This window comes from Salarias fasciatus, chromosome 11 (assembly GCF_902148845.1).
Source record: "Salarias fasciatus chromosome 11, fSalaFa1.1, whole genome shotgun sequence".
Taxonomy (NCBI): domain Eukaryota; kingdom Metazoa; phylum Chordata; class Actinopteri; order Blenniiformes; family Blenniidae; genus Salarias; species Salarias fasciatus.
This window is the reverse complement of record NC_043755.1, coordinates 1131937-1159377: the sequence shown is the minus strand read 5'-3', so window position 1 is coordinate 1159377 and position 27441 is coordinate 1131937. Positions and strand designations below refer to the sequence as shown.

General features: G+C 39.6%; 3 protein-coding genes across 3 annotated transcripts in view; 1 reads left to right on the top strand and 2 right to left on the bottom strand.

Annotated features, from left to right (window-relative positions):
* The window catches only part of LOC115396401 (collagen alpha-1(I) chain), a 17633-nt gene extending 6268 nt beyond the window's left edge, over positions 1–11365 (bottom strand). The window contains exons 1-16 of the mRNA XM_030102275.1: positions 11345–11365; positions 8835–8919; positions 7922–7990; positions 7669–7838; positions 6976–7107; positions 6362–6415; positions 5532–5585; positions 5065–5118; positions 4863–4916; positions 3903–3956; positions 3598–3651; positions 3295–3348; positions 2889–2933; positions 1099–1152; positions 943–996; positions 35–88 (exon numbers count right to left, since the gene is read on the bottom strand). Of these exons, the coding sequence (XP_029958135.1) occupies positions 35–88; positions 943–996; positions 1099–1152; positions 2889–2933; positions 3295–3348; positions 3598–3651; positions 3903–3956; positions 4863–4916; positions 5065–5118; positions 5532–5585; positions 6362–6415; positions 6976–7107; positions 7669–7838; positions 7922–7990; positions 8835–8919; positions 11345–11365 (1062 nt within the window). The remainder of the gene's footprint in view (positions 1–34; positions 89–942; positions 997–1098; positions 1153–2888; positions 2934–3294; positions 3349–3597; positions 3652–3902; positions 3957–4862; positions 4917–5064; positions 5119–5531; positions 5586–6361; positions 6416–6975; positions 7108–7668; positions 7839–7921; positions 7991–8834; positions 8920–11344) is intronic.
* Positions 11366–12017: 652 nt separating this feature from the next.
* Positions 12018–16085, bottom strand: snrnp48 (small nuclear ribonucleoprotein 48 (U11/U12)). Its single transcript, XM_030102625.1, has 9 exons — positions 15939–16085; positions 15367–15480; positions 14853–14913; positions 14444–14524; positions 13241–13423; positions 12973–13094; positions 12783–12886; positions 12547–12669; positions 12018–12204 (listed from the first exon to the last, which is right to left on the bottom strand). The coding sequence occupies exons 1-9, from the start codon at positions 16083–16085 to the stop codon at positions 12126–12128; spliced, it is 1014 nt and encodes a 337-aa protein (XP_029958485.1). The 3' UTR covers positions 12018–12125.
* Positions 16086–20249: 4164 nt separating this feature from the next.
* LOC115397384 (sorcin-like) lies at positions 20250–26824 on the top strand. The gene is made up of 8 exons (XM_030103658.1): positions 20250–20530; positions 22711–22758; positions 22990–23059; positions 24064–24107; positions 24821–24968; positions 25486–25599; positions 25788–25846; positions 26533–26824. The coding sequence occupies exons 1-8, from the start codon at positions 20483–20485 to the stop codon at positions 26557–26559; spliced, it is 558 nt and encodes a 185-aa protein (XP_029959518.1). The 5' UTR covers positions 20250–20482; the 3' UTR covers positions 26560–26824.
* Positions 26825–27441: the final 617 nt, after the last annotated feature.

The following is a 27441-nucleotide window of genomic DNA, read 5'->3' as shown; positions in this document are numbered from 1 at the left end:
GAAATAAAACTGAATAGAATGTATTTAAACTCACCACGGCGCCCGCTCGGCCCCGAGGGCCTCTGACGCCACGGTCCCCTTTACTGCCCTGAAAGAGAGGAGAGGATGAGAAGCAGGTGAGAGGAGACAGGTGAAGAAGAACTACAAGATTTTTTTTTTTTTTTTTACAATCTTTAATTGATGTTAGAACGTATATTTGAATCACACTACTGCAGCTGAATAAAGTTTCACATCCCTTGAATTACATGATGCATGATATAAAAAAACTAATTCCTTTTTAACGGAAAATACTGTGCGTGTGTGTGTGGGTGTGCGTGTGTGTGTGTGTATCAGATCTTTATCTTTTCAAGAGAAATTCATGTGACTCATGAAATTCTTTGGACTGATTCATTGGCATCATTGGCAAGAAAAACACTGAGGGACTGGACTGAATGTAGAAACAGACTAAACATTTTTTTATTTTTAATTGAACTTAATGGAATCCACTGGACAAATTCAGCATCTGTTTTCATTGAAATGAGGCTGGGATATTGAAATTCTTCATAAGGAGCAATATCACTTCACAGCGAGAGTCCGCTCTGGGTCTGTGCTGAGTTTCCATGTTCTCCCTGTGGATGTGTGGGTTTCTTCAGACAACAACATCTCCTCCCACGGTGTGAAAACTTGTGCTTGTGGTTTGTTTGTGACTCTGAAGGTCTGAATGTGGGTTCAAGTGGTCGTCTGGCTCAGTGTGACAGACTGATGATCACTTCATGGTTTACTGTCCTTTAACCCAGACAGCAGAATCAAAGACAGAAAAGAAAAACACACATTTTGACAAATAATTAAAGGTGATCTGTAAGAGAGACTTTCATGAGTCTGTATCCAGTTTGGAATTGAGGTTGAATCTTGTTAAACCATACAAAAGTTTGTGTGTTTTGTTGTTGTTGTTTTTTGTTTTACCTTGGGCCCGAGTGATCCAGGCTCTCCCATCACTCCAGGCACACCGATAGGACCCTGGTGAGAGAAGTAACAATAACAATAGAAATAAAGAAATGCCTGAATATAAATGACCGCACAGATTTATGTGATTCATTACACGAAGCGTAATCCACTCACATCTTCTCCGGGGTCACCGTCACTGCCTGGAAGGCCGCCGTGACCTTTGGTACCCTGACAGGGAGAGAAGAGAAGGAGTATTTCAATATTGTCCCATGTGCAAATTTACAGTGTCATTGTCAGACACAATCTTTTTTTTACTTTTCATTACGCATATTTAGCATCCTGCTGTTTTAATCGGTGCTTTATCGTGCCTGCTGTTTCCTGGACTATCTCTACAGAAACTACTGATACTGTGGCTGGCAGCAGGCCCCCCCACCGTAGATAGCCTGCTGATTTCACCCACGCAGCTTTGATCTGTTTTTTTGTACATATTCTACTTTAATATATAGAATTTATAGAATCGGCATAAATAAGCCACTGGCGTCAACCTGTTGTTTTTCATGGTTATTTGAAGCAAACAGTGTTTTGTTTTCATTGTAAATTTATTGAACTGGGAACAAAAATGAACCATTGATTCATTTATTCATTTCTTTTCATCCATTGTAATTTGATTACTTTTTGTTTTTCTGTGCTGTTGAGCTGAAATCCCCTGGTTTCCATCAGTCATAATCACAAAAACACTGAAACACTACTTGGTGCTTTTATGATGTTATTTCAAAAGAGTCAGTAAAAGTCCCAGAAACTTTTTCAAAACATCACGAAAACATCACGACTGTTTGTTACCACAGAGCTGAAAACATAACGGAGACTGAGGAAACCTTTGGGGTTTTTTTTTTGGTGAGCTTGTTTTTTTATGACTGAAAGTGAAAGTCCATTTCCTTTGTTTACACTTTTTGACCCACCACTTGTTTGTTATTGATTGACACAGACAGGTTCAGACATGCGCAGGCTTGACTTCACGAAGCTGGAAGATTATAAATGGCCTGCATGAGTTGATTCATCCAGAACCAACATTCCTCTCAATCATTCAGACTCACGTCTCAAAATGAGGCCAAACCTGCAGAAATCCACCAGGAAAAAAAACACACTTGACTGGCTGACTGTCTTTTAACTCGTGATCTCAGGTGCTTTTAGACTGTTTTGAGAGTCAAATGCTGCAGAACGTGAGTGGGACGGACAAAGGGGGATGACTTCTCTTGTGACTGATCAGCTCTTCCTCACATGAACTGTAAACATAAGGTCAGTTGTGACCACGCTCTTTTTCTGAAATCATGATGAGAATAAAGAAGTGCAGGCTAAAAATATCAATCATTTTTATGCAACATGCATTTTAATTCTGAAGTTATGAGTGTATTGCCAAAAAAATAAATAAATAAATAAAATGTGTGAAAGACTTGACACCAGAGGCGTGCAACACCTTTTAGTTCAGGAGCCATACAATTTTTATTAAACATTTTTATTAAAATTCTGATTCACCTGAATAAGACCTGCTTGACTGTAGTTTTTTTTTTTGCTAGTTTATTTTTTAAATATTTGTCTCCATATTTTTGCTGAGTTAAATCAGCTCGTGTTTCAGAACAGAAAGTATTTGTCCATGACTCAATGTTGTGTCAACAAACAAAGTAAAGAATATGATTTTCCTGTTCTACTAATTGACTCTCAGGAATCTAATTCATTTAAAGTAATCCAGCATGACACACACCCTCTGAGTTCATACAGACGGAGGATGCCGGGATTTTGTGGATGAGATCAGGAGCTCAGGATAAAGTGTGACTAGTTTCCGGGTCTGTAACTCACAGATTGACTGTGTTTGCATCAGTTTCTCTTCAGGAGTTCAGAAGAAAAGAAACGAAAACTGTACAGCTCCACCACATGCTGTCATTGACAACGTGAACATGGATCTGTACCTTCGGCCCGCTCTGTCCCAAACCTCCCGGCTGTCCAGGATAACCCTGGGGATGACAAACACAGAATATCAGAAACATTTAAACGTGCAGCGCTGCATCACATTGATTTAAACATCTAATATCATAGCATGAAACGCAGTAAAGGGAACAAGATGATTTTCACATTGATTTCTAAGCGTTGTGTTATAATATTGGCTTCATATGAAATAATAAAAATGTTCCACTTGTGAATTACATCTCTTAACTAATAATATTGGTCAAAAAAAAGTTGCTTTTATTGTGAAACACCAGAAATTCAGCATCCAGCGAATAAGCGCGACTGGTGGGAGTTCATGCTTCTTATGGCCGACGGCTCTAAATAAACCCTGAATGGATCAAAGGTCAGTGAGGTCGGGGTTCGTCTCACCAGGTAGCCTCTTTCACCGACGTCCCCTGGGAACCCGGGTGCTCCAATTTGACCCTGAGGGAAAAGAGAGAAAGACAGTCGAATGAACACTGAATACCTTAAAATCGGTTATTGATCGACTGCAAAAACATGTCTGATTAGAACAGAAATAAAGTTAAAAAGCCACATCCGGTTGAGACGCACAATAACTGTCTTTGTTCATGGAGATTATTACACTTAGATAAATTCTGCAGAAGTGCAATTAAGAAAAAATATTAATACTTTTTTTTCTTGTTATTGCTTTAATCAGGTTTATTCCTTCACCTTCTGCCCTTCTCGTCCTTGAGGCCCCTCTTTGCCTCGGTCACCTTGAGACCCCTGAACAGAAACAGAAACAGTGAAGTTAATGATTACAAAAAACGAAACTAAAACAAACATAATTAAATTTTACCATGCAGACAGTAAAGGAGAATGAGAACACTGGAGAGGAGAGATGGTTTAAAGAGAACAATTATATTTTTCAAAATGAAAAAAAAAGGGTCTTTATTTAAGATATTAATCATGTAGAGAACGGATAAAATAATAAACAATAAATAAAACCGTTTTAAAAACACCAGGGAGTCTTTCACCTTGACACCTTTACCACCTTTTGGTCCTGGACTCCCAGCGTCGCCACGAGGGCCCTACAACAGAATTCAAAGGAGGATTAACATTAGGATTGACATAATCATGGAAAATGTAATTGTCAGTTGAATACATGTTCTTCTGAAAGTATTTGTGATTTGTGAAATGTATCATAATTTCAGAAATCTGATCAACGTGTTTTCATTTCAACACAGACGTGCAAATAAAGTGTGAATAAAGTTTGAGATTTAAAGTCAAATCGACATTCAGGCAATGAATTGGAAGAAGATGTTGAAATATTATTTCAGATAAGTAAAACTGAAAGTGAAACTGTTCTTATCAGCCGTGAGCCATAAAGACTTGTGACAGCTGTTAGAGGCGGTGTGGAAACTTTGGGTAGTTTCCTATCATACATAACAGCATGGTCCATCAGAGCAACAGAGCGAGAGTCGCTTCAGGAGAAATGCCTTCCTTTCTTCCTTTACCTGCATCGGCCTCAGTGAACAGAAATTTACATTTAAGTGACACGAAAGTCAAAGTTTGTTCTTATATATCATCACGTTTTCTCAAAATGACACAAAATTCAGCAGCTGTTCCAAGAGAAGTCTGTTTTAATTAAACCTTCTGGTGCAAAATACAGCGAAATGTCCAAAGAAACTTCCCCAGCAGCGGCTGCATTCTGCATGTTTTTTACACACTCCCCCTGACGGCGTGGCTTTCAGGCCTGTTTAAAGCTTTCCCGGCAGCATCGCCGTTATCTCAGCTCACACCTGAGGGTTTCTGCTGAGTCTGCTACTCTTCAGAAGTTTGTAAAAGTGTTTCCTTTAAAATGTTTTAATTTGTTTGGTGGTTCGGTGGGCTGACCGCTTGATGTCCAGTTGTGGCCCACGGGCCTTATGTTTGACACTCCTGCTTTAAATGATGAAAAAGCAGAACTTTCTCTCGACTGAGCTTTGTTTCCTTACAGTCTCACCAGGAGCTCCGACTCCTCCTCGAGGCCCCTCCATCCCGACGTCGCCCTGCAGGACGGAAACACAACAAAACGGGACTTGACATATTTCCATTGCTCCCAAAAGAAGCATGATTATAATACTTTTTAAAACTGTGATTGCAAAGTTTCAAGGTTTGCTTTCAGACCATTTAGTTGGTGTGTTAATGTGTGTTTACCTTCAGACCCAGCTCTCCACCCTCACCAGGGTCTCCTGGAAGTCCTGGCTCTCCCTGAAAAAATGTATTAATGTGTAAATATCGTGAACATTGAGCTCAAAACGATCATAAACTCAACTGGACAAAAGTCACTGTGTACGTCATGGAAATGTTTATATTTTCATAAAAACCAAGGATTATTACTGGAAATTAAAACAAATCTCAACATAAAGACAATTTTAATGAGAACCTCTGGTGCAAAATACAGTAAAATGTTGAATAAAATACATAAATTCAGGGTTTCAGTGTTGTGTTTGCTACTTTGTTTAAGAGAAATGTGTTCTTCTTCAAATCTTTACAATTTACTTGGTGGATTCGTGGGCAGGATCAGAGAAATTACAAATAAGGAAGACATCAGAAAATTAATTGATTGGAAAATTGGGCCGGTTTTTGGATTGTTGGCCTCAGCGAAGCGCGGAGTAACTCACCATCGCTCCAGAGAAACCAGAAGCTCCTTCCTCTCCTTCAGTCCCGGCATTTCCCTGCAAGACGGGAAGGCAGAGATACATCACTTTCTATTTTTTCATTTTATCCAAATCACAATTAAATCAAGCAAAAACGTGCCAATCTGATCAACAGGAAGCAACCTAACCAATAGGCTTCATCTATTCATTTTGTACAATCTATTGAGAATCAGTGGAAAATGGTTTAAAATTTCAACTGATTTAATCTGTGAATGAATTTAGTCGGAATTGCATAAAGTGTTTATCTGTAGAATTTTTTTTTTTTTAACTGCATGGAAACCACAAAGACACCTGATTCATCTTCCTTTTAATAAAGAATTTATAGCTGTTTCATATTCATGACTTAAGTGAACAATAAAACCATGAAAACTAAATACTTTCGCTTTTACTTCTGTTTTTAGTTGTGTTTCTATTTTGTGATCAGTTTGTATTCTGTGTCCTTCAGGCTTTCGTCCTCTACTTTTACTTTCACACACCCACACACGCACACACCCACACACCCACACACACCCCCACACACCCCCACACACACCCACACACACCCACACACACACACACGGAATTCCATTCATCGTCACCACTGTCATATTATTTACTCACAACTGGTCCAGGGTCTCCTCTTCGTCCCTGAACCCCTTTGGTGCCTTTATAACCCTTTAATGTAAGACACACACACACACAGATAACTGAACAAACACACACTCTACCCATTTAGGTATATTCCTGCTGTCATTTTGTTATTTTGTTTTATTTTTCTTCTAGTCATATTAAAACCTGCAGCCACTGCTCCTCACCTCTCTGCCTTGATGTCCCGGCTCGCCGCTTTTGCCCTGCAGTCCTCTGGACCCCTGAAACACACAGAACAGAACAGTCAGACTGTGGGGAAAATTCATTGTACATGAATGAAAACTCCAAAACAAGTGTGCACATAATAAACACTGTGGAAAAAAAGTATTAAATGTCACAATAACAAAAAAAAATTGAAAAAACACAAGAATGTATAAAATATGTCAATCCATATACTTGTATTGAGAAAAATTCATTTACAAAAATGAGTTTTGGGATATCTGTATTGGATACAAGTTAATCATCAATAAATCAATAATACACTTTTGCTTCTCATGGTGTAAATGGTAAAAGGACTTCACTATATAGCGCTATTGAAAGTGCGCCCTCTACTGGAGATACAGCAGGATCTCAGCTTCACTGGTCTACTGATAGATTGATGGATTTCTATAAAAAGAAAACCTATAAAAAGAAAACCGATTTAAAAAAAAAAAAAACCCCTCAGAAATATGTTTTCTGTGAACAACTCAAATTTCAAAAGATTCTGAAACTGTATCGGTCATGACTGAGTGTGAGGAGGCGAGCGGCTCCTCATGCAGTGACAGTGAAGTAAAGCAATGACCTTTGGCCCTGCGAAGCCGGCGAACCCGGGCTCTCCGGCTTCACAGTCACACTCAGTCGGGCCCTCGTCCACAAGCGAAGCGTCCAAGCCGGACTCCTCCGAGGAGTCTGTGTCAGGGAACTCGAACGGCACCTGAAATACAAGCAAATCTGATGATACTGAATTAAGAGTCACTGAAGATCACAGTTCAGAAACTCAGCGATTTGTAAAGCGTCTCAACATTTCAAGTTATAGTTTAAGATTCAGGGTGTCACTCAAGTTCATGTGTGTAAAGGCAAAGCAGGAGAGCAAATACTTTTGGAAGTATGGCGTTGTAACAGATCCCTGGACAAAAAAATGGGGAATACTTTATTAACTTTTGGCTGAAGCTGACATATAGCTCAGGGCGGAGAGACAGCAGCTCTGCAACGCTCCACATCAATGCACAAACAATAAAAAGAGAAGAAACTCACTGTAACGTCACTAATTTAAATTTGAATTAATGGAATGACAGCAATGGATTATGTATTAGTTTCAAATTCATTCGATCAATATTTAAACTAATGAGGATTACAAAGCAATGTAGGAAATACACTTTCATTAAAATAAATGACTTTGACCTCTTCACAAAGTCAATGCAAGAAGCTGATTTTCAACCATTTTTTTACATTTTAAGAAGTTTAGTTCCCTTGATTGCCGTCCTGCCTCTCCCACCTGCATGGCCTCCTTGTCCTCCTTGGCGTAGTGGGACTCAGCAGTGGTGGCGTACGGATATAACTCCTCGGTGACCATGGTGACCCCCGTGGGGGCGGCGCCGTAGGGGTCGTAGTCATCCTCCTCTACCGGGAGGTCATCGTAGCTGTGAGTGGGTTCGGGGGGGTAATCTGAGGAAACATCATGCAGAAGCTTTGAGCTTGAAGCTGTGAGCCGGCGAGGCTCTCGGAGTGGAACTTCCAGCCGGACTCACCCGGGTGAGGAGAGGCCAAGCTGCCATAGTGGTCGAGTATTGACGACTCCTCGTAGGTCTGATCCTCGCCTGAAGAAACGGACAGACGTGTAACTTCATACATTTAGAATTTAAATTCTCCCTTTGGGTGGGAGGTGTCTTGGCTTTAAATCTCAGATTAGACAAGATTGATGTCAATAAAAGAAAAAAACAAAAACTAGAACTATATGTTGACTAAGGGAATAAAACCATGACATTTCAATAATATGAGAAATTTCTAATCTACATACTCTGAAATACCTTTCTTTCACTTTAATTGTTCCAAACGGTTGTTTGCAGATTAAATAATCAAAATCATATTGAATCTGTACATTTCACAGTGTTTTGATGACCTGCAGAATTGTTTGACTTCTTTCAAAATGCACTCTCACACACTTCTATTCAGCTCCATGTTATCGTTTGATTTCATATATTTCAGTCCATTTTATCTGTATTTCCACGTATATCATTTCTTACTTGATTGCTTTTGTGAATATTGAAAATTTTCTAATCTAATTTCTTGAAGTTTTCGACTTTTCTTTTCATTGTAAGGTCATTATCATTTAATTTCATCAAGTTCTGCAGATTTTCCTACGCTGAAGCATATGGGTTGAGATTTGCATTGTTTTGGTTTAGTTACTGTCCAAACTGTTGATTTGTGAAGGTGCCATTTCTGAAATATTTTCCTGTAACTTTTCACACAAAGTAATTGATTAAATCTGTCAATCTCTCTTCTTTCAGCTTTGTTCATTATTTAATGAAAGCTGACTTATAACACTAATGTGCTGCTTGTTTGATTCTCGCTATGAATTATCGGGTGGTTTATTTCTTAAGTAAATTGACAAAAGAAAGACCCATCAGACAAAAGAAAAGCCCAGAAGGATGCAGCTCTGACCTGAATGGTATCCAGAATATGGATCCTGGCCCAGAGAGGAGACGACACACACCATGAACACAAGCAGAGCCGAGAGGAGCGACCGCTGCAGGGCGATACAGCAAACACAACGCAGAAGATGCTCAGTCTATATCATCTACAGTGCAGTACAGTCTGAATGAAGACACCCAGCAACTCTCCTGCGGTTAAAGCAGGTTCAATACGGATGAAGCCTTTATGAAAGTCACGTGCAGCATTGACCTCATGACCTTATGGTGTTCACTACCGATACATCCAGTTATTACAATCCCTGTTAGGATATGCATGTGTGATGTGTGCTTGAAGTTCTGATCCTCTTTCAATACCACTACTGCTCTTTAGTTGTTGTTGAATTTGCATTGGAAACATTGGATCAGTCCTGTGAACAGAAAAAGTCTGTTGTTTACACGCCATGGATATATGAATGAAAGGTTGTGATAATATTTACCTCTCTGCTTCATGAGAATATCTAGTTAGGAATGGGTAACATACAAACCACCACTGTTTTGATTGCATGACTTTGAGAACAAAAAAGTTGTTGCAAAACACAAGATCTCTACTTTCGAACAGATAATTGTGCTGTGCATATTATGTTGCAGGTTCGTATAAAAGTGATCAGCAGTGTATAAATAGTGATCAAATTATTATATAACCTGATAAAAATCAAAGAAATTGTCCAAACTATTAGATAGTAACCAAATGATTGCAATTTCCAGAGGTGTCAAGAAATACATTTTCTCTATTAAACCTTCATTTACTGTGATTTCTCTTGTTGACAAATTGCGCAGCGAACAAACTGGCAATCTGATCTCTTGACTAGTCTTAACCAAGCTAAAGCACAACTAATCCTCCAGTAAATGTGACTGGCTGTAGGCTCGGAGACGTACATGTTACTCATAAAGTGCAAATCATCATGGTTGGAGTTTGCTGACCTTGTGAAGCATTTCGCATCAGCAAACAGCTTTTAGATTTCCCTCTGTGTTGCTTCATCTGGTTCATCCTGCCGGTGCTGATGTTCCCTCTCATCATGACACATCAGCACGGACAGTAAAGCTGCTGAATAACTTCAAATGATCTTTTCTACAGTTTGACTTTCTCTTAAGAGAAACTAACCATGAACCACTGATGACTGTGCCAAATTACTTGGCTTTTTAAGTTTTGTGTTGTTTTATAAGATGAAATACAGGCTTTTCATTTTTTCTAAGTTATTTTACATAATTCCTATACGTGATATTTGTCATAATTAGGTATTAATTTGGCATTGTGGTAGAGAATTTCGTGGGTATAATGTCTGTAAAACCAATCAGAAACCACAAAAACCTCAATCAAACACTTCACACCAACTTCATTAGTTAAAGCCCAACTTATACATAAAAAATACATAAATGAACTGGACCTGTCATGCTTTGTTGACTGAGTCACAGTGTTGTAAGTAATGTAAAGTTAATTCAGTTTTCTATTTGTCAAAACGTGGCAGTGAGGAGGATCAGAGCAGTTTCGTCCTTCAGCCTGCAGCCTGTGAGGGCTGCACTCAGCGACCTGTTGCTCTGCTGGTGTTTGAGTGAGAACCAAGCAGTGAGAGGTTTCTTTGTCGGGATGAAAACTGCTGAGCTCTTCTCAGCCTCCAGTGACATTCCTCAGGCTTCATTGTGAGCTTGGACGTCAGGAGCCGATAACCTGCACGGCGGTTCGGGACAGGGCGTCTGTACAGCGAAGGCTGGAGAGAAGAAACCACTTCCAGGATCTCTGGATAATCTAGGATTTACTCTTTACTGAAGGAAAAGAAGAACCATTAAATTAAGTAGTTGATGTCACTTCGACAAGGCTAAATGCACAGCACTTTCTAAAATAAAGAAAAACCACATGTAAGAATAAATCTAAGTCCACCCGATGAGCAGCAGCAAATACAGTAAAAAAGGCAGAATATGCTGAGGACCATTTCAGTCTGCAGGACCTCTGTGCTGCAGGTTGAGCTTCAAAATATTTTACAGATTTTTATGTTTGATTGAAAATATAAGGTTGATATAAAGGAGCATCAAACCCACTTTAAACAAATGAACTGGAGTAGCATTCAAAATCACAGTAACCACAAAGGCTCTTAGAAATGACATCTGTATTAAATGGTTCTCCAGTGACACTAATAGCTGTTTTAATCCTGAACATGTATTACAACTTCACCTTTCAAACATGGCTGTGATTCAGCCACTCTCTGCATGTCCCTAAAAATTAAAAGACTGCTTCTCGCGTTCGAGGAGATATTTTCCGTTGCTGTTTGAGACACAAAAAAACCTGCACTTATATTCCTGGAAGGCCTTCAAGAACAAGCCGAGCAAATGAACATCGATCAAAAAGTCAAATGATTTCAACATTCAATGTTACAAACCAAACTCCACAGGTCTTATCTAAAGTCCGTTCAGGTTTCTTTAAGTCTACACAGGTGAGATTCCTCCTGCCACCTCAGACAGGAAGAACAGGGCTGAACCCGGTCTTACCTTGTCTCTGGGGGCTCCCATGGTGCTGCACAGCGAGTCCCCTCAGACCAGACCAGACCAGACCAGATCCTATTCCGGCTCCCGTCAGGATACAGATGAGGAAAGCTTCCCTGAGCTCTTCACCTCACAGCATTCTGATGGTTTCCCCTCCGCTCTCTCTGCCTCCTCTCCGCAGGATCCGTCAGGTTCCCAGGCACTAACGGGACGCCGTTTTCTTCCTTCTCATCCTCAATATCTGCTTCTCAACAGGGTGAGAAATACCGGAGCCAGAGTCCAGCGCCAGCAGACAACGGCTGAGACACACGGATTTGTAAGGAAAACTTTCTACCTTTAAGATCCATCAACATAACCACATTTAGGAAAAATGATGTGTAGTGATATGTTAGCGTAAATAAAACCAGAAAGCTTCAGCATCAGCTTTAAACTGTGTTCCACATTTCAAGCTGTTGTATTTTTGATCAAAACTATTCTGTCAACCGCTTTGTGTAGACAGTTATGCAGCAAAATTTTGAACCCTGTAGTAAAACTGTCACTCACTGCAATCAAATCCAGCATATCGAGCAGCCTTTGGATTTTAAAAAATGGTTTCTAGTCCGCTGACTGAACGAAATGATTTTCAACCACATTGAAATAAGTTCAAAACTTTTGGAGTGAGTCACAAAACGACACATTATTTCAAGCTGTTGCTTTCCAGAACTTTTATTAAAACATCTCAGTGTGTAAACTACATGCAGTGAAACCAGCCATATCCAGCCCGTTCAGGTCAGGACGATCAGCGACCTCACTTCTCCTTCTCCTCTTTCTTCTTCTTCTTCTTTTTCTTGCGATCGTGATGGTGGTCATCTGGTGAGCGAGAATCCCTGCAAAAAGAGGCAAAAAGCTAACTTTTAGAGACAAATACATTTTTCAAGCCTTTTTCTCAAAACACTGACAGAAAAGTAATTCGCCAGTGTGGACGATTCAGTCTTTAAACATCTGGACCAAAACAGTGAAGTTTCTCAAAGTTGAGTTTTCCCCTGTTTACACAACGGCGTTGAGGCATTTTTGTGAAGTTCCACCTCGAGAGCTGTTCTCAAAAAGTTGTGTTTTCAGTTGTTCTAAGCACCGCTGTCATGTAAACAGACCCCCCAAAACACAACGGAAGTTCTCAGTTTTCTCTTGAAAACGTCATGTAAATGGGCTTCTCATTTCTTCTCCCTCACCTCTCCTTCCTTTTCTTCTTCTTCTTACTGTCTCTGTCGTGGCTTCGTTCTCGGCTGCGGTGGCGTTTGCCGTGTGAGTGGCGGGACTCTGAGGAGACCGATCGCCTTTCATTTGTCCCACGCCTGAAACCAAAGACCATCATTTTGTAGCTATTGCTCTGAACGGACATGTGATGCGATGAGATTACTTATTCGACAGCAACAGAGGAAAATAATGGTCAGAGGAGACGTCGCACCTGCTGGAGGACTGCTCGGCTCTCGCTGCCTCCTCGTCAGCCGCTTCCTCTTTCCACTGCCTGGCCAGTTCCTCTGAATGGACGTTGATCACCTCTCTGATCACCTGCAGGACCACAACGAGCACTTTATTGAGAAGAGATTTCACTGAATACCTGTGATTCAGCGCAGCAGAGTTATCGAACCAATAACCTCGGTGTAGGATTTCTTGGTAATGTGAACGTTCTTGGCTCTGTAGGACTGGCGTCGCCGCTTGTAGTCCCTCATCTCTGCCATCAGCTCCAGGTGAGTCTTTGGTTCATTCTGTTTCTCATCTGCACACAATAACACACAATTTTCACCACCAAATGTCTTAAAGACAAATTAAAGTTGTACTTTAACACAATTCTTCCTCTAGTTTGTAAAAACCATGGTTGTGGTGCAGGTGATCGTGCTTTTTGTCCTTTTGCACGACTCTTACCCTTCTGGAGTTTGGACACTAAGTCTACATAGAGATCCTCGTTGCCTGAAGAGGCCGCCTCCTTCTGCTGGTTGAGAACGCCAACGACGTGATCGTAAAGAGCCAATCGGTCGGCGACAGTGAGGTCGCATACGGCTCGCTTGTGGTTCTGAGGGACGTCGACGGGCTGGCCGGAGTACTGACCTGACGGAGGACCAGAGACGTTTAACACACTCATGACGTATAAAGCACTCACATATTAGCCCCACGGATTGTCAGGCTAATATTACTGTCTTCTTAAGTTTCTCATTGACTTTCTAAACCTGAAAATAAACAAAACAAAAAAAATACTTTCTTTTAAGATGGAACAGTAGCTCCTCTCTTCAAATTTGAATTTTAATGTAATTTTCAAGTTTTATCATCAATTAAATTGTTAAATGGTGCAGACTGAAGGGATTCACATTCACAAAAAGTGTTGAGTAGAACAGAATGACATACGAGTATATATACACATCTTTGGGTTTCACTTTTCTCAGGCTGCACTCAGAGCCTGAACTTCTGAGAAATAGATCATTTCTTCAGTATATATATATATATATATATATTTTTTTTTTTTTTTTTTTTTTTTTTGAAACATCCAAAAAGGTTTTGTTTCAGATGAGAAGGGACTCTGATGCTGCACAAACACCCAGAGACTCACAAGCTAAATATTTTTATTTCAGTTGATGCTGTTCGATTGGTTCCACACCATCTACATCTTCTCTTGAGATTGATAATTTCCACTCTGGAGCTTTATGTACAAACTGAACTTCCCCCAAAACGTAAAGGGAAAAGTGTGTGAGTGTGTCTGTGTGTGTGTGTGCACTTGAGCAAGTCTTAAAAGGATATGACTTTAAAGGATACTGCACGTAATCAGGCAAGCCTGAACCACAGCAGCAGAACTTTCTAGAGCCAGTCTCCTTTCTAATACTCACCCCTGACGCTGCGAACAAAACACACAACACGCACATCAGAAAAAAAAAGACATGAATTAACGTGACAATCCTAAATAATCGAAATGTTGTATGAAAAGCTTTGGAGATTAAAGGCTGTGGGCTTCTAAAAATGCAAATACTTCAATTCGTGAGTACCCTCTGGTGACATCTACTGGTGTTCGTGAGCCACAACAGACATCGTTAAATATTCAATTCAGGAGAAATGCTAAAACTCGGTGAACGCCCATACCCTGCCAGAAGACTCCCTCCATCTTCATCATTGGCGCAGCAGACCTCGCCTGCAGGATCACCTGATGCTGGATCGATTTGTCTGCACAAAAAATGACAAGAAGGCAGAACTGGCTTTAGTTGGGTGACACTTAGAATTACTTCCGTTTCCTGGCAAAATCAGGGAAACTAACAACTTGCACACGTCCTCAGTGTAGAAAACGGTACAAAAGCAGAAAAGAAGGTGGTTAGACAGGAAAAAAAAATCATACATTACAATATTGAATTAATATTTAATGAAATGTTACAGCTGTGGAACATTTTGCATTCTTTATCCAGAAACTTCGATACAATAACTGGAAGAATTTTTTTACAGCAACAAAATCAGCTGGACTTTGTTTTTCCACTCCTCACAGTCATGAATAACTCACCCATTGTAAATGTTCTGACAGTGGTGTTCTCGTAACACACTGACGGGTCGTACATCTCTGCCTGAAAAATCAAAAACAAGGTTATATCACTTGGATGAAGTTCTTTATTGTTACCTCTTTAAAACAATGAAAGGCAGTTTGGCAGTTCTAGTTTTCCACAGTAGTAAACACATTTAAGATAACTTTATTTGATATATATATATACACACACATTCAAGTTTAAATGTTTTCCCCCAAACACTGGTTGTGTGCGTCAGTCAAGTCAGAAGACTGTTGAATACTGGAGTTAATGGATGTGACAGCATGGGGGGGGGGGGGGGGGGGGGGGGGGGGGGGGGTAAAGCTGTGATTCAGCCTCTTTAGTGTCCTATAACTTTTTCCTCAGGGGTAAGGGTAAGAACAGGGTGTGTGTTGTTCTTAAAAAATGACACACGCTGAAATAAAAACAGTTCATTGTTCTGTTTTTGCTCATCATTCTTGTTCTCAGGTGAAGCAAGTGCCATCAGACCGCTACCTGCTCCTCAGCTGAGTAGCCCATTTTCTTCAACTTGCATTTGGCTTTGTGTTTCTCCATGGTCCTCACAGGAACCCTGTGGTCGGGGTCAAAGGGACACTGCTCCATCGGTTCCTTAGAATACACACAGAAAAAAATAGACTAAAATCAGATGCGCACCTAAGTCACTTTTTCATGTCTTTGAAACTGTATAGAAAATAGGATAGAACAGTTTAAAGTGCAGAAGGTTGAAAACTCCAATTATCATGGAAGTTTTAGTATTACTATTCAAACAGAAAAACACTGAAACTCATTTTTTAAATTAGGCCTCAAAACATTATTATTTGCACAGAGTTTCCATTATACATGAATTTACATCATGCATTCCTTATAAATGAAGAACAAACAAACAAAACAAATGTATATGACTTGGACAGAACCTGTTACAAACCAAGCCTTTGGTCTTCAAACAGGTAGGTGGCACCACAAAACGGTTAAACTGAATGAAACTCATTTCAAACGAGCGATTTATTCATATTTAAATACGCAACTCCGAAAAGCATCCATGTTTCGAGCACGTCTGTTCCACCCACCGGCTCGGCGCCGTCCAGGTCTGGAGACCATCCCAGCGTCTCAAAGATTTCCTTCAGCTGCTTCTTGTACTCCTCCGCGGCCTCCGTCAGCTCCCGGAGCAGGTCCGCGCGCTCCGGGGGGGTCTGTGGCTCAGGCGAATCCGTCATTTTAAGATTTTATGAGAAAATTACCCACAAAGTTGTGCAGTGATCCCTTCCCACTGCACACATCTATCCGGCGCGGCGATGACGTGTGGGCCGCAATGCATGCTGGTAAGTGAAGTCCTGTGGTTCCGCTTCTTCCTTTTCAGCAGCTTTCCAGATGCAACTACCGCCACCTGCTGGGATGGAGTGTGATCTACATTGAACTGACCCTAACCCTATATTTTCTTTATCAGATTCTTTTCTCTTAAATACTTTGATAGATTTCTTCTGTCCTGAGTTATTTTTTTTAGCCTCACTTCTTCCCCATTGTAGAATAATCTCCTCTTTAATCTTTCTCTGAAGTGTATGTATTAAAACTGAGAGAAAAATATTCCACAGTGTCTTTAGTAGGCTATTCAGTATGTGTTGACGAAATAGCAAGAAACAATTCGCAAACAAGTCAGCACTCATATAACAAACTCCATCATCACCAACCAGAGTGGACTGCTTATTATGTAAACAATATTGTAATGCATGACTTTTCCACAAACGTAAACCCCTTGTTGCACTCCCTACAAAACCCTCCAACCATTTTAACTTAATCTGCAATTATGTTTATTAGGAATATATCATTACTGTAGTGACTTCTGGGTGCAATATATTCATCATGTAGATATACAATAGTCATTTCATCAACTTCTTTCCAAAACTTCAAACTTTCTTAGTTTCCAGTTTGACAGCTTTTTGCTGTATCTTTCTCCATGAAATGTGGCACCTGCCCCTCTCTCCACTTACCCATGACTGTATCTTATGTAACGTGGAGATAATGTGTTACTATAAAAACTGGTGTGAAATTTTGCGAGACAGAGCCAAAGATGCGGAGTTTTCCACGCTGCACAAGAAGGTTTTATTTTATGCTGTCACAGAACTACAGCCATCTCTCACTGCTTCAGTCAAAATCAACATTAGCCACCAGAAAAACATCTGTTGTTATTCAGACCAGAGTTTCTGACGCCTCTCAACGTCATTCAGTATTGAAGCAGTGTGGCTTTCGGGAACCTGAGGTCAAAACATGTTGAAGTCAAAATATTCCAGAATCAAAGAGATGGACTGATTTTGAAGGAACAACGAACAAAACATTGAACATAAGTTAAACATACAAAAAAAGGCTTTGATGATGAGACATTTGGATTTCATGTGGGATGCACCAGGCTGTCTTGCAGTGTCTCAAGATCCATCAGTTCATCTTCAAATAGGTCTTCTGTTCTGAAATAGGGGGAAAAAATATTTATGGATGTGTGTGTCCATAGATAAGCGCACTGCAGTGTCATAAAGTACATGTTTAGAATTACAAATTACCAATGCTGCAATGCCAGCTGGTTTCTAATAATAGTTCAGCCACTTACATCACTTCCTCAACGGCAACCTCTTCCACTACCTCCACGCCCACCACAATGTTTCTTCTTGCTGCAAAATAAAAGCAACTATAACAAATCAACAAATAAGGGTCTTGTCTGCCATTTGTATACAACTTTCCATATATATTGTTTCTCTTTTTTAATATTGTTGGAGACCAAAGTCAGTACAGATTGTTAATTTTGTGGGGTGGTGAATAGCGCCATTTCAAAACGACATGAAAAATGTCAACTATAGAAAAACTACAAACCAAAGCTTCCAGTGTAGACATCATAAACACTCACGTCCATAGTAAATATATGGATGCCCTGGCCAGCAGGGACTCGATCTCTCTGGTTCTCTCTGCTCATAAGCACAAATGCATCCCTGGGTTTCCATTTTCAGAGCATCTCCACAATAAGCACCAATGAAATGGTGTGGTGAGTTCTCCAAATCTGCTTCGATCATTGCTGTGGCTTGCTGCGATGCAGAAGTGCCTGGATGGTGAACCGTGAGACTTGATCCGTTGGAGATCCCTGAGTGGACTGGAGGCTCACAGACAGACCACTGCGCTCCGGCAGTGTGACCAGTAACGTCACCGCAGCCTGCAGATGAAACAAACAAACAAACAAACAAAAAGCTTACAGATCCAAATAGTGGCTGACATTAATTTAAAGACATGTTAAGTGTTTATTAAATTATAATGTATCTATTTTACAAATACTGCTTCCCGTCATTACACTTCATAATCTACACGCATGACTGGCTAACACAGGAGGCTGGCACTGCGTCAGTAGTTCGACCCTTCTGTTTCCTCGGACCTGCTGGGTTTGGATGAAAAATACACACACGCACCATATCAACAGTCATGCACACACAGCAGGAGGACTGGGGTTTTCTGCAACCCACACCCACACCCACATAGAAACATTCTCATTCTCAGGAATAATCACAGTGAAATGTTTGAAAACGGAGTTGTTTTTTTTTTTGTTTTTTTTTGTAGTTAGTCTTCTGTGGTAAAATGTATCAAATAGAAATCAGTGAGAAGCACGTCGTCCAGATCAATATCTGGTGAAAATCCGATATCAAGTGATCCAGGCTTTTTGTTAAACTATTCTTTCTGATATTGAAATCAGTTAAACAGTAACTGACTATTATCTGTACTCTAGCATTTTTCATTATTTTTTTAAAGTTATTTTCTCTTTGTATGTACAGTATATTTACTTCTTACATATATACTAGGCTATCTTTCTGAATTTCAATGTGACTTTTACAGTGCAAACTAAAACCAGTCTATTTGTACAGTACAGGGTTTGGGTTGTTTGATTTTTTTGTGTATGCAGGCTGTGGTATGAACAGAATTCCTGTTTAAATCTTTTCTATTACATTCAACATGGTTGTATTTTATATTTTCACTATACACATCATATATCCATATTTTGTAATGTATGACATTTTTGTATATTGTAAGTTTTTATCTTACCTGGAGTGTAGTGGCACACCATAGAGACTTGTTCCTCCTCCTTATTCTCCTCTTGGTGGCTCAGCACAGCTGAATCAAGGCTTCTTGAATGATGAGAAAGAAGACACAAAGGAGGTCTCGGGGACCAAACCCAACAGCTAGGATTTGAATTGTACATTATAGCCCAAACTTGCTCCTCAATATCCTCCTTGAAAATGATTCTGTAAAGATAAAGTATCTGCTGCTCTGGATGCTAGTTCTACTCTTTCTCGAAAACTAAACGTGGATCAACTGATGGGGATTTTGTTTGGACAAAATATAAGGACAGATGGAGACACAGTGTGGGTCCCTGAGCGAATGAGCTGATTGGATAGTATGTCTCTGCTACTGATGTAATGTATGTGTTGAGGATCGTGCTTTGCACTCCTCTACAGCTGAACTGCAAGATGAGAGAGCTTAGAGTCATTTGACTTATTTATTTATACATGAAAACAGCAGTACTTTTGAAGAGTGGTGACCTGGATTTTATTGTTAGCACTCCTGGCTCAGAGAGTCAAAGTCTGCGTATCGAGTCTGGGTGGGGCCTTCGATGTACGTGACTGTCCTCTCTGGGTTTGCTGTCTGATGGAAACAAATCCAGGGTTTGTCCTGCCTTCACCCAGTGTCATTTAATATTGATACCAGAAAGCTATAAAGTGATATAGGACAAAGGTCTGTAACCTGCAGCTATGGAGCCACATGTGGCTCTTCAGCCTCTCTAGCAGCTCCATGAAGTTTTCAGAGAATTAGTTGCATATATACATTTTGCTTTCATTTCTATTTTATTTGCATAACAATGATGTTCAAAAATATAAACATAAAAATATAAACAAGCAGTTAAACAAGGTAAAGCTACCAGAATACCAAAACATAAAACAAAAAAAAAAGAAAAAGAAAGCTAAAAATGAATGAAATTGCTAAACCCCTCGAAAAAAAAAAAGAAGAAAGTAGAGGTAGTGTCCCTGCTGCCCTTGGAGCTTACACGTCTTCCTTGTAAATGGACCAGAAATGTATAAGCTCTTCGAAAACAAAGAAAGAAAAATAATTCACCATATGTTACTGAAACATCAAAATACAGGTTAATGATCAATACATTATTCAAATTCTTTTTTTTAAATCTTCATTTCACTTCAATATTCTGGAATTAAAATAAATCAAAGTAAATAATTACAGTAAATCGAGGTAATTGCTACTGGGAAGTGTTTAAATCTATGGTTTTAATAGTTTTCATCCAGAGGAAGGTTTCCTGTCACGTGGGTGCTCAGGACCAATCAGATTCCAGTGGGTTGGCTCTCTGCGCAGAACATTATTATCTGCTGTCTGCAGGTTGTGTGTGCTCCTGTCGGTAGTTTCACTTTATCTGATAATCATTGACATCTGAGTTCACCTCGGCGCTTCAAGCTGATTTGCAGCACGATTAAAAACTTTTCTTGGCTTTTGCACCCTGACGGACACGCCCTCTGCGACGCTATCGCACTGATCGGAATTTTTTCCCCGCTTCATTTCATTGTAAAACCGGAATAAAATGGCTTATCCAGGATACGGCGCAGGCCCCGGTGGATTCCCAGGGATGGTAAGAACCCGTTACAGTTCCCTTAAGTATCCGTACAAATATTAAGTTACGTCCTGGGAAAGTGCATCCTGTCCTTTACAGTCCGGAAGTTGGACGGTCCGAAACAGGTGTTTCGGATTAACTGGTTTCCTTGTTAGTTGGTGACCAACCATTCACCGCTGCTGCGTAGCAGCGAGTCAAATATCTGATAGAAATCCTTAAGTGTCATGGCAAATACTGTTTAACGGTAGTTAGGGTTAAGTTGTGGAGTATTGTATCGTTTGTGAGTTTGATTTTTTTATTGTTACAAGCATACATTCGGACACGAAAGTTTAGCCGGCTACCAGTTAACAGGAAAACCAGTTCATCCTAAACACCAGATTGAATGTAGCTGCATCCCATGTTCGAAGGTGTATGATTGTTGAAAAGTTTAATCATCTGTACAGTTTATTAAAATAATTCTTGTTATAAGTATTTTATTCTCATAAAATATTTCCATTTTTCAAGAAATCAAACTGGAAGAAATAATCCAAACAAGGGCAGATAAATGCATAAAAGCATTTTTTTAGAAGATGAAACCCAAGGCAGTGTGATAATGAAAATACTAAATGTTTAGACTTCAGTCATTATTCAATATTCCTTGAAGTCATTAAACTTATTCACTTTTTCGAGATGAAAAGATTGGTGAAATTCTCTGAAACACACTTCAGTTTCTACCAAATTGTCACAAATGTGTGAATCTGTGTGATCTCCATTTGTTTAGTCATAAAATCTGTTAACATCCACCCACTGAACCCCTTAAGTGTTCTTTCCACAATTGTATTTAACCTTTCAGTGATCTCTCTCTTTTTTTTTTTTAGATGCACCTGTATAATTGTATTTCATTAAAAAAAAGAATAGCAAATGCAACTTAAACAGACAGTTGGTGGGATGTAAAAACTGTTCCATTTCACTTTAAGCTGCAGTTTAGTCTTGAAATAATGTCAAGCTGGAGGAGTTGACCTGGTTCAGTGTGGTATCAGGACACTGATTCAACTCATCTGATATGATTTCTTATCTTTATGGACTTGAACCTGTATTGTATGTGGTTGGCTTTTGCACACTGAGGAAGGCCTGAGTGTTTTATTGTCTGTGAATTATTAATTTGAGGGTGTGGAAAAAATGTGTTCCAAAAAAAAACAAAAACCATTAGAACACACTCTAAATAAATACAATTAATCCAATCCAGTCATCTTCCAATCCCTGCTAGCTATGGTTGAGGACAGACCATCAGTCCATCATTGGACAAACACAGACAGAGAACCATACACTCATATTCAAAGGTCAATTTAGGGTCACCGTTGAACCTCACATGCATGTTTTAGAACTGTGGGAGGAAAGAAATGTGGGAAGAAATGAATCATTCTGAGTCTTTTCAGTTGAACAGGGATGTTGACCACCTAAGTATATTTGCTCATATATGTTGCTACCTTGACTCATTTCCTAACTGAAACCTTTCAATCATTTACAGAAACCTCAGTAAAATATGCACTCGACACATTAAACCTCGGGCGTTGATGTCAGTTAGAAATGGCCCAAAACTGCCAAAGGTTGAACACATTTTTCCGTAATGTGTTAAAAAATGTTTAGACTCACTGGGTGTAGTTTATCATGAGCACTGTCATTGTTTTACTTATTTTCTGGTATTTTATATAAATGTGCTTGAGAGGAAAAACAGAGAGATCCGTTTCACCAAACGTTGCTCTCCATTTGTGAAGTGCACTATAATTGGAAATGATCACTTAGAGCTGGGAGAGATGTTTGCGTGTTGGTTTTAATGAATAAATCAATAATCATTTGATGGAAAATCATTGCACTGTGTTCGTTAACGGAAGACTGAAAGCTTCAGTCTTCACAAATAATGAGGTTTTGTTCGAGTTTATTATTTCTTTCTTGCATCACAGTAATATTTCTGACATTTCAGCAAATCCAACTAGTTATCTGAAGATATTTCAACCAGTCCAAAAGTCATTCAGTGAAATTGCTTTAATAAAGATTCACAATAGTCTTTATTGATATAATTTCATGTGTTATAATTTATTATATGTACCGGTAATCATCGTAAGTTATTCTAGCTGTTAGAGCAGGGCTGTTGGTGAAATGTGAGTATCATCTGAAAAAAACACCTTTGTCTCACATTTATTTTTCTTTCTGACTCTCAGCAGCAACAAGATCCTCTCTATGGATATTTTTCTGCAGTTGCTGGACAGGTGAGAAAGCCACAAACCTTCGATTGAATTAACACAACACCGTATATTGGGCGCAAATAAAATGGTAAATGGATACCTTCATACCTTCATTCAGATACCTTCAACTTTACTAAGTTCAGAGGGAGTCGTTACTGCAGCATCGGCAGACCTCTGCATCTTTGTGCACTAGTGGGTAGCTATGTGACTGTGTTGTTGTACTTCTGTGACTTGTTGTGTTTCCGTCACTAACAGGATGGACAGATTACACCTGACGAGCTGCAGCGCTGCCTCACACAGTCCGGCATCTCCGGATCGTACCAACGTAAGAGATCAGATAGTTCATATGAAATATAAACCTATGAGACAAGTTCATTCATGTAGTACCGCTCAGATTTACGAAGTATACAAGAAAACGGTAAAGATATAATGAACAAATGAATAAGAGACCAAGAAAAAGTTTAATATATTATTTATTGGTTATTATAGCTTACCCAGAAGCTCAATTCCTGCTATATGCTGTGTTTCAATGAATGAGAAAATCACTTCATTGGTGGTGGTGGGGGTGGGGGTGGGGGGGTTAAGAGTCATGATGAAGATGAAGGTATCCTTTTTTTTTCCAGAGTTGTTTATTCACATGCAGTCACGGTATGTCCTGCTGAAAAGTGTTGAGAAAGTTGGGGGGAAAAAGAAAATCACCACTGCATGTTTCTACATTCGTAACATAACATCACCAGAGCAGGAACCTTTATGCGTTCCACAAATTTCATCTCACAGCCAAATTTGCCTGTCGTTGTGTGAGTGCCGTAAGTCGCATGTCGTGTCACTGAAATGTCGACTGTACACGTTGACCAATTCACACGAACAATGTAAGAAATACAGGTGGGTCATTTCACTTCTGCTTAGTGCTTCTGGTGTGTGTGTGTGTGTGTGTGTGTGTGTGTGTGTGTGTGTGTGTGTGTGTGTGTGTGTGTGTGTGTGTGTGTGTGTGTGTGTGTGTGTGTGTGTGTGTGTGTGTGTGTGTGTGTGTGTGTGTGTGTGTGTGTGTGTGTGTGTGTGTGTGTGTGTGTGTGTGTGTGTGTGTGTGTGTGTGTGTGTGTGTGTGTTAACGTGACTGCGTTGCTGTTTGACGGGAAGCACAGTGTTGTGTAAATACCGAACTTTCCTGTTGGCTGGTTTTATCTGTGGTTTCCTCTGTTTAAGTTTGATGGATGTTTTAGATCAGTTCAATTTGCACCAGGATGAAATTTTAAGTAATGTTTGATGTTTATATTGTCGTTTTAGATTTCCTCATATTTTTTTGTTTTGTTTTGTTTTTTTCTCCTCCAGCCTTCAGCATGGACACATGCAGACTGATGATCAACATGCTGGATGTATCCTTCACTGATCATGGAGTTTATTGTTTTCGGACCACCGCTGGTTGCCGCCATAGTGAAAACTGTTCTTCCTGGGTTGCAGAAAACTCATACGTCCACTACACAATATATATGGTGCGGCACTTTCAGCTGTAAAGCAGCAAAACTCTCACACAACAAGATTACTTTATCTCTAAATTGTCGAGACTCAACTTCCTTTAGGAGGAATGCACGGTGCTTTAGTGTTTAGCACTCTCACCAAACAGTGAGAATGTCAGTTTGTTTCTTCACCTGGAGCCTCCACAGGGAAGATCAACGTGCCTCTGCATGTTCTGCTTGTTCATGCGTGGGTTTTCTACTTTGGTTTCTTTCCACAGACTAAAAAATGGTTTAATTAAGAAAAAAATATTCCATATTCTTTATTTTAATTCCATTCTGCATGTCTTACTTCTTTTGATTTTTAATGCACAGACAGCATTAAGATAATTTAATGAACACTACCGTAAAGTTTGTACAGTACAGTTGTAATTATATGTGAGACTGTTTGTTTTCAGAGTGCAGAATGGGTTCTTTGCATGCTGCTCATTGTTACAGATCTTTAAATGATCTGAGAATTTCCAGTAAATAACAAAAAAGAGCTTAAATTGATCATGCTGAGGAGAACAGCGCCATTAATGTGACCATAGAGTGTGTGTGTGTGTGTGGTTCCTTAACTCACTGCCCTGCCTCAGAGGGACATGTCTGGCACCATGGGCTTCCCTGAGTTCAAGGACCTGTGGCAGGCGCTGAACGGCTGGAAGAACACCTTCGCCTCCTTCGACCGCGACCACAGCGGGATGGTGGAGGGCCACGAGCTGCAGCAGGCCATCGGCTCCTTGGGTACGGCCACCTCTACCACTCGCCCGAGCTGTGCGATGTCCTCGTTTTTTGTGAAGAATTGAAAAGCATTTCTTGGATGTGGTGGATTGAAATTTGAAAATAGACTCGAAACAGCATTTTCTCCTCCATCTCATTACAATTAAAGTGCAATAATACACTTCTGAAGGCCCAGTTTGCCTGGGTGTGTGACTTTGTATTGAAGCGTCTGTTGCTTTAAGATGCATTTGAAATATTGCCAACTACATGTTGGAACAAAGCCAGTTTGTACTGCACACAGTACTCAGTGTTCACAGGTCATTCAGAGCATTTCCCTGTCCCTCTTAAACCTTCAGTCTGAGATTTGTGGAGAAAAATTATTTCATTAACAGATATGATATAGGTGGAAATGTAACAAAGATTTCAATCTGTACTCTTTGTACTCTTTCCCTTCTATTTTTTGTGCTAAAGTGCTGCTAGATGTGCTCTCATTCAGAGACTGTGTATTCACTACAAACGGTTGTGGATATCGTGCTTGCAGGTTACAATCTGAGCCCTCAGGCGATGAACTGCATCATGAAGCGCTACAGTGTGAGCGGCAGGATCCCCTTTGATGAGTTTGTGGCCTGCTGCGTGAGACTCCGCGCTCTGACTGGTGAGACGGTCCAGTAAAATCTATTCTGGCTTCATCAATAGATTTGTTGAATGCAATCAAGCAGCCCATGGAGAACATTATGGATATAAATCACAGATCCAACTCGTTTGTCCAGTTTCCTCCTCCCCATGTTGACCTTTTCGTCATGCGTCATGCACACTGTAGGTAATGTGTGTTTGTGTTTTCAGATCAGTTTCGTCGGAGGGACACCGCTCAAAATGGCAGCGCCTTGTTTCAGTATGACGACGTGAGTAACCCCAGATCAATGTTGTTTTATAGCAGGATAAACACTGAGCTGAAAGCTGACAATTTCATTTCAGGCATGCTGTCTTCCCCTTTGTCGGCAAGCCATGATTAATTATGAGGAAATCCTGACAGTTTTAGTAAATATGAATATGCTTGGGTGTTTTCAAGTGGACTGACCTTTTCCACAGATTATTATGCTGCTTTTTTTTTCCTGGAGTGGTTTACTACATTTAAAGTACAGCAGGCATTGTAGAAACATTGCATCTAATCTGAACACAAGACGCCAATTTCATAAGTTCTGCTTATCAGAAAAAGAAAAAAACAAACGCACAAAAAAAAGAAGCATTTCTTGTCCCGGTCAAGACAAGTAGGCTCGTATCTGTCATCCACTGGAATTAGAAAACATATTTTGATTCTCTTTGCGGAACCAGACATAATTTCTGTCATTATTTCATCCTAAATATTTTGATTTTTCATGTTTGTAATTTTAATAGAAAAGAAAATGAATTGGAGAATAGATTATTTGAAGACCTGGAACCCCCCCATTGGTGCAATGTGTCAGTGAAGTGATCCTATTTTGATGAATTCTCCCTCTTGATAAAAGTCCTGCTGAATCATGTCAATACTGCAGAATTACTGATTGAATGTTAAACACTAACACACTCCTGTTTCTCTCTTTCTTTATAGTTTATCCAAGTGACCATGAGCATATGAAGAGGAGGAGGAGGAGAAGCAACGGGGACAGGCCTTTTAACATCACTCCATACTAACAGCATGTAATTTTTTGTGTAAACTGTCACATTCTTTTTTACAACAAACTTTGTTTTGTAATTCACATGTGTATCGATCTGAAAATATAGCAATCTAATATAGTGTTGACGTCATTTATGAAAGAATTTTACCTGAATGGTCGCTACATTGGCCTGTCATAGAACTCAAGTGAATATGTATAAGAATAAAGAAAAATATTTACTGATAATTTGATCCTTTTTGTGTTTTATCCAGAACTTTTAAGCTACAGCACACAAATGGCAAAAACAGATGAAATCTGTCAGTTGGTTTTCAGTGGATCACAGTTTTATTGATAAAGCATTTGTCTTTCTTCAGGCATGCGTTACATGTAAGCAAAAGATTTTGTTTTTCCTCAATCTGGCATATAAATAGAGAAAAGTAAAATTATTACTCATTCATGGTCAATAAAGAACAGACATTAACATTTTATTTATTCTTCTTCAGCGTTCATATCTGCTCATAAAACATTACATCACAGCTCTCAAATTACACAAAAAAAACCCCTGCAAAGTTTGACACAAATGGAAATCGAATTTACTTAAGTCTTCCCACTTTTTGCGACAAAACAAACTTTTCAAACACATTTCACAAGAATACGGTTTCTCCTCTGTGTGAGTTCTCATGTGGTGTAACAAAGCATTGTGTACAAACAAACTTTCAGTTCCTCCTGCTCATTTTCACACTTTGTATTTATGTATACTTTATATTATGTAGACACTTTGTCCACTTTTTGTACTGATGCACAAAGGAAACCTGCACTTATAATCTAATTATCTGAGACATAATGACAACAAAGGTATCGGG